At 60.6% G+C, this 16,165-nt stretch overlaps 1 protein-coding gene across 2 annotated transcripts in view; it reads left to right on the forward strand.

Annotated features, from left to right (window-relative positions):
- CCDC102A (coiled-coil domain containing 102A) overlaps window positions 1-16,165 on the forward strand; it is a 54,684-nt gene that overhangs the window by 31,418 nt on the left and 7,101 nt on the right. For both annotated transcript variants that reach the window (XM_075940426.2, XM_075940425.2), the window contains 7 exons: window positions 535-1,545; window positions 4,458-4,675; window positions 5,658-5,766; window positions 6,304-6,420; window positions 8,868-9,077; window positions 11,796-11,966; window positions 14,415-14,518. In XM_075940426.2, coding sequence (XP_075796541.2) covers window positions 940-1,545; window positions 4,458-4,675; window positions 5,658-5,766; window positions 6,304-6,420; window positions 8,868-9,077; window positions 11,796-11,966; window positions 14,415-14,518 — 1,535 coding nt within the window. In that variant the 5' untranslated portion in view covers window positions 535-939. The remainder of the gene's footprint in view (window positions 1-534; window positions 1,546-4,457; window positions 4,676-5,657; window positions 5,767-6,303; window positions 6,421-8,867; window positions 9,078-11,795; window positions 11,967-14,414; window positions 14,519-16,165) is intronic.

The raw sequence follows: 16,165 nt of genomic DNA on the forward strand, positions 1-16,165 counted from the left end.
GCTGATTGTTAGAGGCGCTGAGTTCCCACAACTCCCGCTGGCTTCCACCGACTTGTGGTTGCTCTGCGCCTCCTCACAGGGACGCCCTCAGTGTCATTTGGGGCGTCCAAATTTCGTGGCTGCTTGAAAACGTGACCAAGATTTTCCAACGTGTCCTGAAAGGGGCGTGATTTCAGGACGGGCCAAGCTGCTGCCCTCTGGAAACCCACTCCCTTCGCTGTGCCCCAAATTAGGCCTCCAAAATCTGCAGCAACCAGAATCCCTGGGGCCTTGCGGAACAGCCCGGCGGGATCAGAACAAAAGCAGCAGCCAGTTCCTGTCAGGAGCTGCAGCATTTCCCAGTGGTTCTCCACCGCGCGTCTCTTCCTGGTTGTCCTCTCTCCCATGATGTCTGCGGAGGGGTTAGGAGGCCTCTTGCCCCGGGCGGTGGGATGTCGCTACTGGACCCTGAGGCGGGAGAGAGAAGTGCAGACTTCCGGGCTGGCTTGAGGGACAAGCGGTGGTTTGTACAGCTCATCTTTCTCCTCCTTTCAGGGCTCCAGGATCATCTGCCCACGGGAGAAACCAGCCCGGTGGGAGAACGCAGGAAAGCAAGAACATGACAGGCCACAGCCTCCAGCTGTCTCCCAGTGAGGAGGTACCGGGGTGTGTCCCTTCCACTGGGGTGCCATCCGCGGTGCCCCTCAGGGGCTAGGCCACGGAAGACGGACCATGTCTGCCCTTCTTTGTCTCAGGCACCTTCTGGAGAGGGTCTGGCTGCTGAGCCCATCATGCCTGGCCTGTTTCTGACCTGGGATAGACGGGGCTCCTCTTGATCTCACCCTGTAACTGTCCGTGCAGGGCGAGTCTGGGTCCGGCGTTCCCTACCCTTCCCCGTGGCAGTAGACAAGAAAGAACTTGTGTCCCCAAATCTGAGCGTGGCCTTGTCCCGGAGCCGCCATGAGTCATAGCCCCAGCTCCCGCCTGGCCGACTCACCTCAGCTCTCCAAGACCAGCCTCCTCCACATCCTGGGTAGCCCCCAGCCCGAGGCGATGAGCCTGCCCGACTCCATGCCCCCCACCCCGCAGAGCGGGACCCCCTCGCCAGGCCCGCCCCAGCTCCCGCTGCTGGGCGCCGTGTGCCTGGACGGCGACTGGGAGAGCCGGGAGGAGCTCCGGCTGCGGGAGCTGGAGGAGGCCCGGGCCCGGGCGGCCCAGATGGAGAAGACCATGCGCTGGTGGTCGGACTGCACCGCCAACTGGCGGGAGAAGTGGAGCAAGGTGCGGGCGGAGCGCAACAAGGCCCGGGAGGAGGTGCGCCAGCTGCGGCAGAAGCTGGAGACCCTGACCAAGGAGCTGACCAGCCTGAAGCGGGAGCGGCAGGAGGTGCTGAGCGAGAAGGAGCAGCTGGGCCAGGAGGTGGCGCGGCTGAAAGGGGAGGACGAGGAGGAGAAGGAGAAGGAGAAGGAGCTGGACAACAGGCTGGCCTCGGAGAAGGAGGCCGAGGGCTCCCAGGAGCACGAACCCGTTCGGGATGTGGGCTCCGACAAGCTGAGCAAAACCAAGGTGAGATGGGAGTGGCCGGGGCTCGGGGGGTGGAAGGACATTCCAATACCCCCGCGCAGGCAGGGTGCACAAATGCATGTGCCTGCAGGTGGACATGGCATGGTCCCGTGAACACGGCCCTGGGCTGGGAACCAGCCAGCTGGCTGAGTAAGTCCCAGCCCTGCTCTGTGCCTCAGTTTCCCCATCCGTGATTTAGGAGGGTTCCGATGAACTTGGGGGCAAAGCAGGGTTTTACAGGCTGTAACATTTCCAGTCAAGGAGCAAATGTATTTGCCCCATGGTGGCTAGTGAATTGCCCTGTCCCTGCTAGAGGAGCCGGTGCAGTTTGGGGGCTGTGCCCCCAGTCCATGCGAAAGCTAGCTCCCAAAGACGCAGCTCAGATCCTCCTCTGCACCCAGATGATCAGAGAGACCAAAGTCAGAATCCTCGCTGGCTGGGGATTATCCCAAGTCCACTCACATGCGGCACACAGACTATACTGGGATAGTCTCCTGGTGGTTATGCCCAGAGCCCTGCACGGATACAAAATTTGTATCCATATCTGCATCCATAGCTACAGCTGTGCACGCAGATACCCACGGACATAAAGCGGATATCCGCGGATTTACAGGGCTGGAATTATACCCGGAGCCTGCTCCAGGTTCGTCTGCACCGAGGCAGGGGTAGCATTTTCCTAGCGCCAGGCAGTGTGATGTGTCAACCCTAAAACCAAAAGCCCACTCCGGATGGGGGGAAGAAATAAAGCTGTCGTGGAAGCAACACCGAGTCTCTAAGGGTATGTCTACACTACCCCGCTAGTTCGAACTAGCGGGGTAATGTAGGCATACCGCACTTGCAAATGAAGCCCGGGATTTGAATTTCCCGGGCTTCATTTGCATAAGCCAGGCGCCGCCATTTTTAAATCCCGGCTGGTTCGAACCCCGTGCCGCACGGTTACATGCGGCACGAACTAGGTAGTTCGAACTAGGCTTCCTATTCCGAACTACCGTTACTCCTCATTCCACGAGGAGTAATGGTAGTTCGAACTAGGAGGGTAGTGTAGACATAACCTGAGAGAGCTTCACTCCACTCCACTCCGGGTTCTCCTCCTTCCAGGTGCTGCATCCTGAGCCCGTTCCCAGGGTGCACAGACACCCATTGCAGACTATCCCCTTCACCCATGCAACCCACTAACTGTAAGGCCTCTCCCAGCTGTGGGGGGCTGGCTAACTCCCCCGGTGTCTGAGATCTGGAAGGGCAGCCAGAGGAGAAACCTCAGACTGGAGTTTTGTGACCCCTTGATCCTTCCTCCTCCAGGGTGCGTCTATACTTACTGGAAGATCGACCATCTGGAGGTGGATCTTCTGGCATTCCATTGAGGGGGTCTAGTATCGACCCGTCAATCGAACGCCGAGGGCCGCTCCTGCCGGTGTCCAATACTCCTCCTTTCGCAAGGAGTAAGGGAAGCTGACTCCAGCTGTGCATTTTGCCTAGCTGGTGTTGTGTGCCTTACGCCGACCTTCCTGGTCTAGTGTCGATCAGGCCCTAGAGACAAGGGAGCGACCTACAAACAAGCATCAGGTCAGCTGGCCAGCTGTGTCCTGCTTGTCAAATTGCTGCTTGCTAGAGGTGTGCTGATGTCTGGCGGTGAAACTCCGTCGCTGTCCACGGACGTGTGTTTGCCAGGCTTTGTTTGCCGACGTTTGGAAGTTACACGTAGTGGGAAAGGCATGGGGGGGGACACACAAAGTCATTACCACGCCCTGAAAGGCACACCATTGGGACTGTTTCCTGACGGAGCAGGGTGAACAATAATAGATACAATGGATTGGGATTGTGCCTCTTCAGAGGGCCGAGGGGCTGTACCGAAAGAAACTTGCGTGGTGCTGTGAATTAGAAGCAAAGGCCGGTCTGAATGGATCGGGGGCTGATGACGCACAGGCGCCAAAACCAGAACACTCAACGACAGTTCCCACAGGGACTGGGACTGGCCGTGTCGTTCCCCACCAATTCTGCCTGGCACGAGTTTCTGCGTGGCGCGTGCAGAGTGTCTGAGTGGTGTGTGGAGAGGGGCGGGGGCCATAACGAACCACCCGACACCCGGGGCTCTAAAAGCTCAGCCATGACATGGCGGTCACATAGGTTTTTGTATGTCATGTCCTTGTGCTCCTTAGTCAAACAGCACAGATGCCGTTTCAGGCAATGTGGCCTAGTGGCTAGAGCATTGGGCCTGGGTTCAGGACACCAGCGTTCTACCCTTGGCTTGGCCGCTTTGGGCAAGCACTTCCTGGTCCTCGGTTTTCCCATCTGTAAAATGGGGGTAAGGAAATTGCCCTCCTTAGTAAAGTGCTGGAAGCTCTACTGACAAAAGTTGGGGATTAGGCAGAGGCAGTGTTAATAAATAAATGTCCACGTTTGGGCACTTCCCATTCAGGTTTCCCGGGTGCAGGCCTGCGAGCGCAAAGAGCAGTGGTGCTGGGTAGGGGCGACAGTTCCTTGCCCCGTCTGTAGACCAGGGATGGGATTTCCCTGGCCAGGGTGGTTGGGAGGCTCCATGTGCTTGGAAGACAGCGGGTCAGACCCCCAGTGGGTGGGAAGTGGTGGAAGACCACTCCAAAGCACTATTTTACTCCCCTGCTAGTATAGGATCGGTGAAGCCCAGCTGTGACCTACCCAGAGCCCGCACCTCCCTCTGCAGCCTGGTGCCCAGCTGCCTTCGGCCTTGGGTTCCCTGCACTGCGGAAGCCCAGGGCCATTGAGCAAGGACTGCGGTGGGCTAGTTGTCTCAGAAGAGGGGCTGGCTGTGGCCGGGCGGTGCCCGAGGAGACAGACGGGCCGGCAGGTGGGAGGGAAGAGACGGGGACAACTGAAGAACCGAGTGGCTTGAGAGCGGGGCAGCGCTGAACGAGCCCCCTTCCTCCGTCTCACGCCAGGAGCTGGAGCTGATGGAAACCATCCTGAAGAGCAAACCGGAAGGGCCCGAGAGCTGGGACCAGCGGAGCTCCGTCAGCGTCCGGGCGTCCTTCGCCCGCACCGAGAGGAACCGGCTGCTCTGGGAGGACGTGAGCGTCATCGAGGAAGATGCCACCAAAGTGACCGCGCTGAAGCTGAGGCTGGATGAGTCCCAGAAGGTGTTGCTCAAGGAGCGGGAGTAAGTGCTTCCTGATATATCACTTCCTGCCCACGCGCGACACCCAGGGCAGGGCAGGGGCTCAGCGCTGGACTTGGACCCTGCCTCAGTTTCCCTGAGTCCAGCTTCAGCCCCTCCCCATGTGGCCTGGCCCAGGGCCGAGCCTGAAATCAGGGGAGGCTTGGTGCGTTCCAGGAGCTTGTGTAGCCGGTGCACCCACAACTGCGAGCGTGATTCTACCCGGCTCAACCCAAAGGGACGGTTTCTGCCAGCCAAACCCAGCCTGGCGGCAGGTCGCTGGGAAAGACATGAGACTGCAGTGCACTCGGTATCGGGGTGGAAAATCCCTAAAAGTGGGAGCGCTGGAACCATGGCCCTGCCTGCCGCCCCTTCCCCTAAGCCCTGTCCCCCCCTTTCCCCTCCCCTCCAGTCCCCACCCCCTGCTCACTCCTCTCTACCCCCTCCCACTGTCACTCCTCCTCCTGGCTCTCCCGCTTTTAAATGGGATGCTGGCCCGGTTTTGATAGTGGGGGTGCTGGGATCCCTGGAATCAAACTGTAAACCCTGTATAGGACAGGAGCCACTTCAAGCCAGTGGGTGCTGCAGCCCCCTCCTGCACCGCCTGCCCCCCTAAATCCAGAGCCTATGGAGGGCCTGGCCCCCCGTTCCGACAGGCCTGCTCAGTTTCAGGAGTGAGCCCTCAGCTGCTGGGAAGCAGCCTTGTTCCACTGCAGTCAATGGAGTTCAGCGGGTTTAGCCAGCTGGGGCGCTTACCGGAATGCTTTACTTGGCCCGTGTGGCTGGAGCCCACCCTAGGGAGCTCTGTGGCACCCACCCCCGCCCATCCTCCCAGACACAGAGCAGTGCTGGCTACGAGAGCCCGGAGGTGGGGGGTGCAGATGGCCTCCGAATGGTGCCTCCCCTCCTCCCCCTGTCTCCTGCCATGGCTGGAGTCCTCCCTGCCTCCACCCTGCCACACCCTGACCCCCGTGGTCTCTTCCAGGGACAAGCTTTCGCTCAGCAGGAGCATCGAGAAGCTGGAGGGCGAGCTCAGCCAGTGGAAGATCAAGTACGAGGAGCTGAGCAAAACCAAGCAGGAGGTGCTGAAGCAGGTGAGGAGCGGCGGGGCCGGACGGGGGCTCGTGAGCCACGATCCCGCTTGCACACCCCGAGGCCTGACGAGGGGAGGTAGAGGGGGGGGGGCTCTTTCCCTCCTGCTCTGCCTTCTGGCTTGCGGGCCCTGAGACTATTAGCGCGTAACCGCCACCGGGGGGCGCCCTGCTCCAGGAAACCCTCCCGGAGTGGTGCTGTTCCGCCCAGGGAAGTCTCAGCACCCGGTGGCCAGGTCTGTAGCTGCGAGGCTTGGAGGGCCGGGCAGGCCTGTGCAGGAGCCGTTCCCTGCTGCCATATGCAGTGACTGCAGCCTGCTCTGGGGTGCCCGGGGCCCGGCCCAGCATGCACGTTGTGCAGGGCCATAGCGCACCTGGCAGGTCCAGCTGAGAAGCAGATTTGAAGGCTCCTGGTTACATCAAACCCTCTGCCCCCTTCCGGGTCCAAATCAGTCCCCGGCTGCTTCCTGTTTCCAGTCCGGGGCCTGGTGCCCCACATGGGGGCTGCAGCGACCGGTCTCCGTCTCTGTCTCCTCCCAGCTGAACATCCTGAAGGAGCTGCACCAGGACGAGCTTGGGCGGATCTCGGAGGACCTGGAGGACGAGCTGGGGGCTCGCTCCAGCATGGACAAGAAGCTGGCGGAGCTGCGCACAGAGGTGAGAGGCAGCGGGGGGGGGGGGGGGGGCATCTCCTGCGTCTGGCTGAGATTTCACAGCCCACGGACAGAGTTCACAGGAAGGCTGATGAGCACCGGGCACTGTGGCTCGGCAAACCCCCTTGAGAGAGTCAAATGCCGCCCGGCTGATTAGCTGCGTGCCCGTAGCCAGCAGCATGTGCTCGTATTGGTGGTGCGTTCTGCACATCCCTTAGTGCACTGAACAAAATTTATTGCACACGGGTTGAAAAAATGAGCGGGAACATTGCCATGGCTCCCATCTGAGAGCTTTGCACAGGGCGCTCAGAGCTCATGCCTCAGGCAGATGCACAGGTCTGTTTCTACCCATACGCCCTAGGCAGCTGCATGCTGCATATGGGCTCCTGCGGCCAGCCCCAGCCCCCGACTAGGCCTTCCACATGGGCTCAGTGCCGGCTCCAGCAACCCCCAGTCTCCTTCCCCGGCTGGCCCGCCGGCTCTGCGCTGGCTCCGGCAGCTCCCAGCCCCACCCCCTGGCTGCCCCCTGCAGAATGTCCTCCCCCCCCCCCCCAGCCACGGTGAGCGACGGAGGTGCGGGCCGGAGGACTCAGGAGGAGCAGGGCGCGGATGGAGAGAAGAAGCAGTTTCCTCTCCAAAGCATTGCTTCTCTCCAGCTGGCAGCGTGGTCGGTCGCCTACGGCTCCTCCCAAGTCCCCCAGTCTCCCCTTGCCACCACCCTCCCCTTCCGCCTGCGGCTCCCTGCCCCGCTCCGGGGCTGCCTTCTCTCCCGGACCGGCTGGACCGGATGCCATCTGCTGGGGCTGTCATGGTATTTACAGTGTCGTCCAGCTCCTCTACCCCTTTCCAAAGGGGGGAGACAAGGTGTCTTTTCCCAGAGAACTCCCTTTTGCCAAGCCCTCCTCGCCGTGCCCTCTCGCCTGCTTCTCCACCCCTTGCGCTTCCTGCCGGGGCTCTTTTCATCCCGTCTGCTCGCTAGTGGGCTAATTAGCTCGCGAGCTACCCATTTGTTTGCGGCCCACGGTGCGGTTTGGTTTTCCACAGGGCTCAACACATGGCTGGCAAGTGGGAGCCAGAACAAAAAAGTAGTCAGTAGAATGGTCTTCTGCTGAGGTGCGTTAGGAGTTCAATTCCTGGACTGTCATTGCTCGTGAAAAGTGCTGTCCTGAGGGTGTAAATCAGGTCAATGTTGCATTTATTTGTATCAGCAGAGCTGACTTAAATGGGGCCTGCGTGTGGGGTAGTCTTGCCTTAATCTTTGTCGTCATGCCTGTCAGTGTGAGAGAAGCTATTTGCATATATTTGCATGTACCTGCAACCACACTTAAGCTGCGGCCCTGGGCATGTGCTGTATCGTTGTGGCCCCCGGGGCTTCCAAAGTGGAGTAGCTTTCGTCTAGACGGTGCTTGGCCCTGCCGTGAGGGCAGGGGGCCGGACTCGAGGACTCTCGAGGTCCCTTCGGGTCCTAGTGCGCTGTGATTCTACGGCGCCCGTGAACGGCGAGACAAGGGCGAGCCGCTCGGAGCGGAGTCTGGGCTTGAACACTGATGGTCCCTTCGAAGAGCCGGCGGGTGCTTCGCCTGCGGCAGGAAGGCTTCCGGCGTTTGAGGAGCGCGGAGAAAGGGAGGGAGACACACGGGGCAAGGAGGCTCAGAGCTTGGCTGAATTAGGGAACAAAAGGGGGTGTGGGAGGAGGGGAGGCCGCATCCCACCCTACTCTGCACATCACGAGGCCACTGAATAGAAACTTGGCCGTACGGAGGCAGAGCACGGGGCCAGCAGGGGGCGCTGCAGGCCAGGGCTGAGCTGCATTGGGTGGGTCCAGGCAGGCCAGGGCTCAGAGAAACGTGAGGGCCCCAGAGTGGAACAGCAGGGGGCGCTGCAGGCCAGGACGGGACCCATGGGCAGGGCTGTGGAGGGCCATTGGCAGAGGACTGGTCAGAAGTGGGGATCCCTGGCCCCAGGGGGGGGGGGCAGCCCTGGGGAGCAGGGGACTTGGCTTTGGTGTGGGTTCTCATGGCGACTGCCCGGGAGGAGCAGGGAGTATGGAACAGCTGTGTCCAAACCGGGATGCCTCGCGTCCCGCCTCCGGTTACAGACCCCAGTGTGCTGCAGACCCACAGCCAGACGGGCCCCCTCTCTCTTGTCCTGATACCCAATTCCGTGGGTCCTCAGTGAGCCTCCCCCAGGCCAACTCCCCCCGGGATCTGCTACTCCAGGTGGGATGCTACTGTAGCCCTGGCTAAGGTGGGATCCGGGCTCCCTCCACTGGCTGGCTCACCGGGAAGAGTCTACTACTGCTGCCGGCCCAGGGAGCGTGCTGCAGGCTCTGGTGGCCCAAGGCAGCAGGGAGGGACATACCTCTCAGGAGGGGGTCGCCACCGATTGGCAGCTCACAGGGGACACCCGCCCGGCTTGACACGGTGTGTGTCCCCTTCCCGCCACGCCCAGATGGAGCGGCTGCAGGCGGAGAACGCGGCCGAGTGGGGCCGCCGTGAGCGCCTGGAGACCGAGAAGCTGAACCTGGAGCGGGAGAACAAGAAGCTGCGGGCGCAGATTGAGGACCTGGAGGAGGTGCTGGCCCGGAAGCGCCGCCAGACGGCCAGCGCGCTGGACACCGACCTCAAAACCATCCAGGCTGAGCTCTTTGAGAGGAACAAGGTGAGGCTGCGGGGCACAGCGCACACCCAGCCTGGCCATGAGGATGGGAAGCCTTTGCTGGCAGCCTGGGGGGGTCCTGCTGGGAAAACCCCCAGGGATCAGGAACCGTCCCAGCTGGCTGTAGGCTCCTAAGTCCCCAAACCCATCTCCCTTCCCCCACCTCAGTGTCCTCCTTCAAGGCCTCAGGGTGGGGAGCCAGGGTCTGGCAAGAGCTCCACATGCCGAGTCATGCCTATGGGCTCCTCCACCCCCTTGGGATCTCACCCAGAGAGCAGTGGGGCTGGGGGAAAGGGGCTCGCTCTCCTAGGAGTTGGTGGGGAAGGACCACGATGCCCCCGGTCAGGCTAGCTGTCAACCCCGCATCCCTGGGACCATGGGCCGTTTTGCACCTTGGGGCAGCCTGGCACTCAGGCCCCCAACCCTGCCCTCCCCAGGTAAATACCCCTGTCCACTCAAGGGGCCACCCCGCCTCCTGAAGGTCCCTTCTGCTGTGCTTGCTGTCTGGTTGCTCCCAGGATGGGACGTGAACCCACCACCCTGTGCTCCCCATCAAATGCCCTAGCCCTTAAGCCACTCCAGAACCCAGTGTCATGGCAGGGGGAGGAGGAAAAGAGGCTGCTGCCTTGGACATAAAACCCACGTGGTTTGGGGGATGGGCAGAGCTAGACGCAATTCAACAACCCCCCACCCGGCGTTTGTCCTGCTGCGAGGGGTGACAGCTCCGATAACCCTTCCCCGGCTAGTGCCCATGTTCCAGGAGTCTCCGCCCAGCCTGGGCCCGGTCGCCTCCGGAGAGGCTCTGCTGAAACACAAGACGGTCCTGTCCTGAGGTCTCCAGCCAGGGCCACAGATACGCTCTGGATGCCCCTGTCGGGCTGCGCCTCGGAAGCAAAATCCCCTCGGGTGAGGGTCACCCGGCCTTTGGTGCGCCAGCCCCTGGCGAGTCAGTGATATTGCCGGAGCCTGGGGTCCCCGAGGAGTCGGCCCGATCCCGGCCCACGAGGCCGGTCGCTGACGAGGGAGGGGTGTGTGCCGGGCGGGTGGCGGGGCAAAGATGCCATGGGGGGGCCGGCTGCTCCGCTGTCCATCAGAGCAGCCCTTGCTGTGCCAGCACGCGGACAGAAGGATCCTGCCCCCCCGCCCCCTTTCCGCACGAGACTGGTGTGTGCCGGCAGGCAGGGGGCAGTGACGTGTTGCCTCTGCTGTCCGGCGTGCTCCCCCTCTCCCTGCTGTGCCCCTTCGCCCGCCCCAGCCCCACTGCTCCTCCGTGTCCCCCCGCCGGGGGACACCCCACTCCCAGCCCTGGGGGGAGAACCAGCGCCTGGTCGGAGCCCTCGGCTCACCTGGCTCGGGCTCCTTCCTGCCCTCGCTGCCTCTGGCTGGGCCAGCGCCCCAGGGAAAGCCCAGAGCCTCTGGCCCAGGGGGCTGGCCAGGAGGAGCCGAGCCCTGCCAGCGCCGTGGGGAGAAGAGCTGAGCTCTGGAAAGCCACAGGCCAGGCCCCCCTCCCCTGCTGCGTCCCCGTGGCTGGAAGCAGCTCCTGCCCCTTCGCTCTTGCACAGGGTCGCGAGCTGCTGCTGGCCACATTCGGGGGTGGGCCCGCGCAGAAATCGGGGGGTGTCCCCACGTGGCGCCCCCCTTGCGTGCTGCCTCAGCAGGATGTAGCGCCAGGTACCAGGAGAGGCGGGACCTGGGGGCCCAGCCCCAGACATGGAGGGCGGAGAGCCGGGGGCAGGCAGGTCGGTCTGTGACCCCTGCAGCTCCCTGGGAGAGAAGCATATAGAAGAGTGTCTCGTGTGTGAATGGGGGCAAGGCGGGGTCACCCTCCCCTGTGAGTGGGGGTCACCCTCCCTGGGAGTGGGGGCATGGGGGGGGTCACCCTCCCCATGAGTGGAGGTATGGGGGGTCACCCTCCCTGGGAGTGGGGGCATGTGGGGGTCACCCTCCCCTGTGAGTGGGAGCATGGGGGGTCACCCTCCCCATGAGTGGAGGTATGGGGGGTCACCCTCCCTGGGAGTGGGGGCATGTGGGGGTCACCCTCCCCTGTGAGTGGGAGCATGGGGGGTCACCCTCCCCATGAGTGGAGGTATGGGGGGTCACCCTCCCTGGGAGTGGGGGCATGGGGAGTGGGGGTCACCCCTAGAGCCTTAGCGACGGGAGGGCGGGCCGGAGAAGGCCGCTGCGCAGTCTTGCTTTCCACCGCTCGGGGGTGCTGTGATGTGCGGTGCCGTGTTCTCGTTGCCTGCTGCTGAACTTGCTTCAGTACCACAGACTGGACCAGGAGTCCCAGCTTCAGCGTAGGGAACTGTGGCTGCCCCGTCCCTAGTGCGTGTGACCCCCGGGAACTGACAGCCCCCCACTGAGGAAGTCTGGAGGAGGGGGCATGGCTTGGAGAGGGGCTGAGAGTCAGGCTATGAGGAAAAGCGATTTCCCTAGGCGGGTGGGAAGCGCAGGGACGGGGTCCCTGGGGAGGGGGTGGACTCTCCATCCCTAGAGGTGTTTAAGTCCCGGCTGGACACAGCCCTGGCTGGGCTGATGGAGCTGGGTTGGTCCTGCCTTGGGCAGGTGGCTGGACTCGGTGACTCTCGAGTCTCTCCCAGCCCTGGGGTTCTGTGAGCCTTGGCTAGAGGAGGGCAGAGTATTAATACCGGGGCTGCCCTGCCCATCCCAAGCGACCTGCCCCCTGGCACTGCCCGCCCCCTCACCACCCTGCCCCGCCAGGAGCTGGCCGACCTGAAGCACATCCACAGCAAGCTGAAGAAGCAGCACCAGGAGAAGACAGCCGAGCTGGCGCACGCCAACCGCCGGGTGGAGCAGCACGAGGGGGAGGTGAAGAAGCTGCGTCTGCGGGTGGAGGAGCTGAAGAAGGAGCTGGCCCAGGCGGAGGACGAGGTGAGTCGGGGGCCCGTGGCTCCGTGGCATAGGGGCGGGGAGGGTTTGCAGCCCCTCACTCGCTTGCCCACTGCAATGTCGCCATGGGCCAGCAGGCCCCAGGCGTGGCCGATGGCTCCTTGCTCCGAGCAGAAGGCAGGGAGGTGCCGTGGCGAGGCCGTGGCTGGAGCGTGGCCACTCACTCGTGCCAGCACCTGCAGCTAAACATCCGGAGCCACGCGACGGCCCCGACCAGGGTCTCAGCTGGGGCATCGCTTCCTAGAGGGCTGGGCCTGGAAGGACCCTACGGTCCGACCGCCTGCGAGTCAGGGGCCGTTAGGTTCCATTTCATCGCCCCTGTGCTGAGCCCACTGACTTGAGCCTGGCTACGCTGCCTCTTCCAGCACAGCAGCCAGTCTGGGTGGGGAGATGAGGGGCGGCCGCTTCCTCGGGGGCTGCTCCGGTGGAGATCTGGGCTCCTGGGTCACCTTGAGCATGTCCCTTCATTTCTTCCATCCCCCGCCCCGAGGCGACTGAGCGTCACAGCACAGAGGGGCTGGGCGAGGCTCAGCTGCCGCTGCAAGATGAGACCGTGGCTAGAAGAATCCCTAGTGCTTGACAAGGGAGGTGTCAGGATCCTTGTGCCCATATAACAGATAGGGAAATCAAGGCCCAGACAGGTGCCAGGGCCAGACCTGTGAATAGGATCCCAGGTCTCCTGAATCCCAATCTGGTGTTTTATCCATTAGGCCACACTGCCTCCCACCTAGCAAACTAGGGAAGCCCAATAACAAGAGCTTCGTGAGTGAGCAGCGTGGCCTTTTCCCAGCGAGATGGCCCCTGTACCATTTAACAGCAGCGCCCGGGCACGTAAGATATGGGGCACCTATGCTCACTGCAGGGGGGCCTGGGTTGTGGAGGAGGCCTCGCCCCCTGGCAGAGTTTCACTGGTGCTCAGGGGAAACCAGCAAAGGGGGGTTAGGTAGGAAGGCGATGGCGTGACGGGCTCAGGAGACAGGCTAACGAGCCTTTCCTGCCTCGGGTGCCAGCTCATCTCCTGCCGGCCCGACAGTACCTGCGCGGTGACAGCCCGTGCAAAAGGGGCTGGCTAGCGCTCAGCCCGGTTCCTGGGGATTCGCTGCCTGCCTCTGTCGCTCAGCAAAGGGCCGCGCGCTGGGCCTGTCCCTGAACCTCCGTGCTGGCCCGATGCGGCCACTGCAAGGCAACCAAAATGATTAGGGGTCTGGAGCATATGACCTACGAGGAGAGGCTGAGGGACTTGGGTCTGTTTAGTCTGCAGAAGCGAAGAGTGAGGGGGGACTTGATAGCAGCCTTCAACTTCCTGAAGGGAGGTTCCAAAGAGGATGGAGAGAGGCTGTTCTCAGTAGTGACAGATGGCAGAACAAGGAGCAATGGTCTCAAGTTGTGGTGGGAGAGGTCCAGGTTGGATATTAGGAAAAACTATTTTACTAGGAGGGTAGTGAAGCATTGGAATGAGTTACCTAGGGAAGTAGTGGAGTCTCCATCCCTAGAGGTGTTTAAGTCTCGGCTTGACAAAGCCCTGGCCGGGTTGATTTAGATGGGATTGGTCCTGCCTAGAGCGGAGGGCTGGACTTGACGACCTTCTGAGGTCTCTTCCAGTTCTGATTCTATGATAAGGGGATGGTTGGATGAAATAACATGATCTTGGTAACTAATTGACCATTCATTACCAGTTGGAAATAGGTCAATGGAGGGATGATAGGAGTTGCTATAGGGAACTTTCTGGGTGTCTGGCTGGTGAGTCTTGCCCCCATGCTCAGGGTTTAGCTGATCGCCATATTTGGGGTCAGGAAGGAATTTTCCTCCAGGGTAGATTGGCAGAGGCCTGGAGGTTTTTCGCCTTCCTCTGTAGCATTGGGCACAGATCACAGCTGAAGGACTCTCTGCATGTTGGGGCCTTCAAAGTATTTGAAGGCTTCAATATCTGAGATATAGGTGAGAGGATTATTCTAGGAGGGGTGGGCGAGAATCTGTGGCCTGCACTGTGCAGGGGGTCAGACTAGATGATCTAATGGTCCCTTCTGACCTTAAAGTCTATGAGTCTATGAGTCTATGAGGCTGTGTGGTTAGCTCGGGCACCTGCTGACTCGGGCAACGGCTGCTCTGCCGGCTGATCTGTCGGCGTCAGTCCAGGTCCTGGCAGCCATAGAGTCACGGCTTCAGGCCAGGGTCAGGCCTTGAGACAGTCTCTGTCCACGGCCGGTCTCGGCGCCGTGCCACTGTTACAGAGGGGAGAAAAGGAACGCCGGAATCCAGGACCTCCCATCCCATCCTAGATCCTCCCCTCTCGTCTCAGAGCGCTGGGCTGCCCGCGAGCCGTGTGTCTGGCAAGCGGCGGGGACGGTGGGTGAGAAGGACACGCCTGCCCGGGGCTGTGGCTGGCGGTGGCCCTCGGCCAATCCAGCCGTGTTTCTGTCCACCTTGCAGCTCGATGAAGCCCACAACCAGGCACGGAAACTGCAGAGGTCCCTGGATGAGCAGACAGAACAAAGCGAGAACCTCCAGGTGCAGGTGGAGCATCTGCAGTCCAGGTGAGGAGAGGCAGGGCCAGCGGGGGTGCTGAGCAGACCAGGGGCGGGACAGAGAAGAACAGAAGTGAACCAAAGGCGGAGTATGGAGGACGGGGTGGAGTGGGTGTGAGGCAGGGGCACAGCGCGGTGGGAAGAGGTGGGGCGTGGGCAGGGCAGGGGCTTGCTCTGAGCCCCACGTCCCTCTAGGAATGACCCTGCTTGTACCTGGTCTGCCAGCGTCACAGACATGAAGTGGGTGGCCAACTGGAAGGGCAGAACACAAGGCGCGAGAAGGGAGGAGGGGTCAGATACCCGGCTACAGAGAGGGAGCAGGAGTTATGTCTAAACGGCCGATTCAGGGCTGGCCTACACACAGACGTGCACCGGTTTTGTTAGGGCTCTGTTTACATACAGATGTGCCCCCAGGTTAGTGAAATCTCTCTGTGGACACTCTTATTTCAGTTCAAGAAGGGCTTATTTGGTCGAGCATAACCCTGTCCCCTTCATACAACCCTAGAACACTAGAACTGGAAGGGACCTCGAGAGCTCATCAGGTCCAGTCCCCTGCCGTCACGGCAGGACCAAGCACATAGATCATCCCTGGCAGGCGTCTGTCCAACCTGCTCTTAAATATCTCCAGAGATGGAGACTCCACAACCTCCCTGGGCAATTAATTCCAGTGTTTGACCACCCTGACAGGAAGTTTTTCCTAATATCCAACCTAAACCTCCCTTGCTGCAATTTAAGTCCATTGCTTCTTGTCCTATCCTCAGAGGCCATGGAGAACAAACAGTCTTTCTCCCTCCTCCTCCTGGTAACACCCTTTTAGATACTTGAAAACGGCTATCATGTCCCCTCTCAGTCTTCTCTTTTCTAAACTAAGCAAGCCCAGTTCCTTCAGCCTTCCCTCATAGCTCATGTACTCTAGATCTTTCATCATTTTTGTTGCTCTTCTCTGGACCTTCTCCAATTTCTCCACATCTTCCTTGGAAAGTAGTGCCCAGACCTGGACACAATATTCCAACTGAGGCCTGATCAGCACAGCGTAGAGCGGAAGAATGACTTCTCGTGTCTTGCTCACAACACTCCTGTTAATACATCCCAGAATCATGTTTGCTTTTTTTGCAACAGCATCACACTGCTGACTCATATTTAGCTTGTGGTCTACTATGACCCCTAGATCTCTTCCTGCCGTACTCCTTCCTAGACAGTCGCTTCCCATTCTGTGTGTGTGACATGGATTGTTCTTTCCCAAGTGGAGCACTTTGCATTTGTCCTTATTAAATTTCATCCTGTTTACCTCAGACCATTTCTCCAGTTTGTCCAGATCCTTTTGAATGTTGACCCTGCCCTCCAAAGCACTTGCAACCCCTCCCAGCTTGGTATCATCTGCAAACTTAATAAGCATCTTCTCTACGCCATCATCGAAATCTCTGATGAAGATTGAAATCAGTTGATGTAAATCAAACTGAAATAAGAGCGTCCATACAGCCTTTTGCACCAGTTTAAACTGTATTAAAGCCACTGCTCTAGTTACATTGGCAAAGCTGCTGAGCTTTGGGTTGGGTTTCCGATCACGCCACAGTCACTGTCTGTGATCCTGTACCTGCACCTAGGCCAGCAAGGTGCAGGATAAAAAGTGTGAAAAATGAGGCCATTGCTTTTTTT

Source organism: Pelodiscus sinensis, chromosome 12, assembly GCF_052426305.1.
Source record: "Pelodiscus sinensis isolate ZL-2025 chromosome 12, ASM5242630v1, whole genome shotgun sequence".
In the NCBI taxonomy this organism is placed as follows: Eukaryota; Metazoa; Chordata; order Testudines; family Trionychidae; genus Pelodiscus; species Pelodiscus sinensis.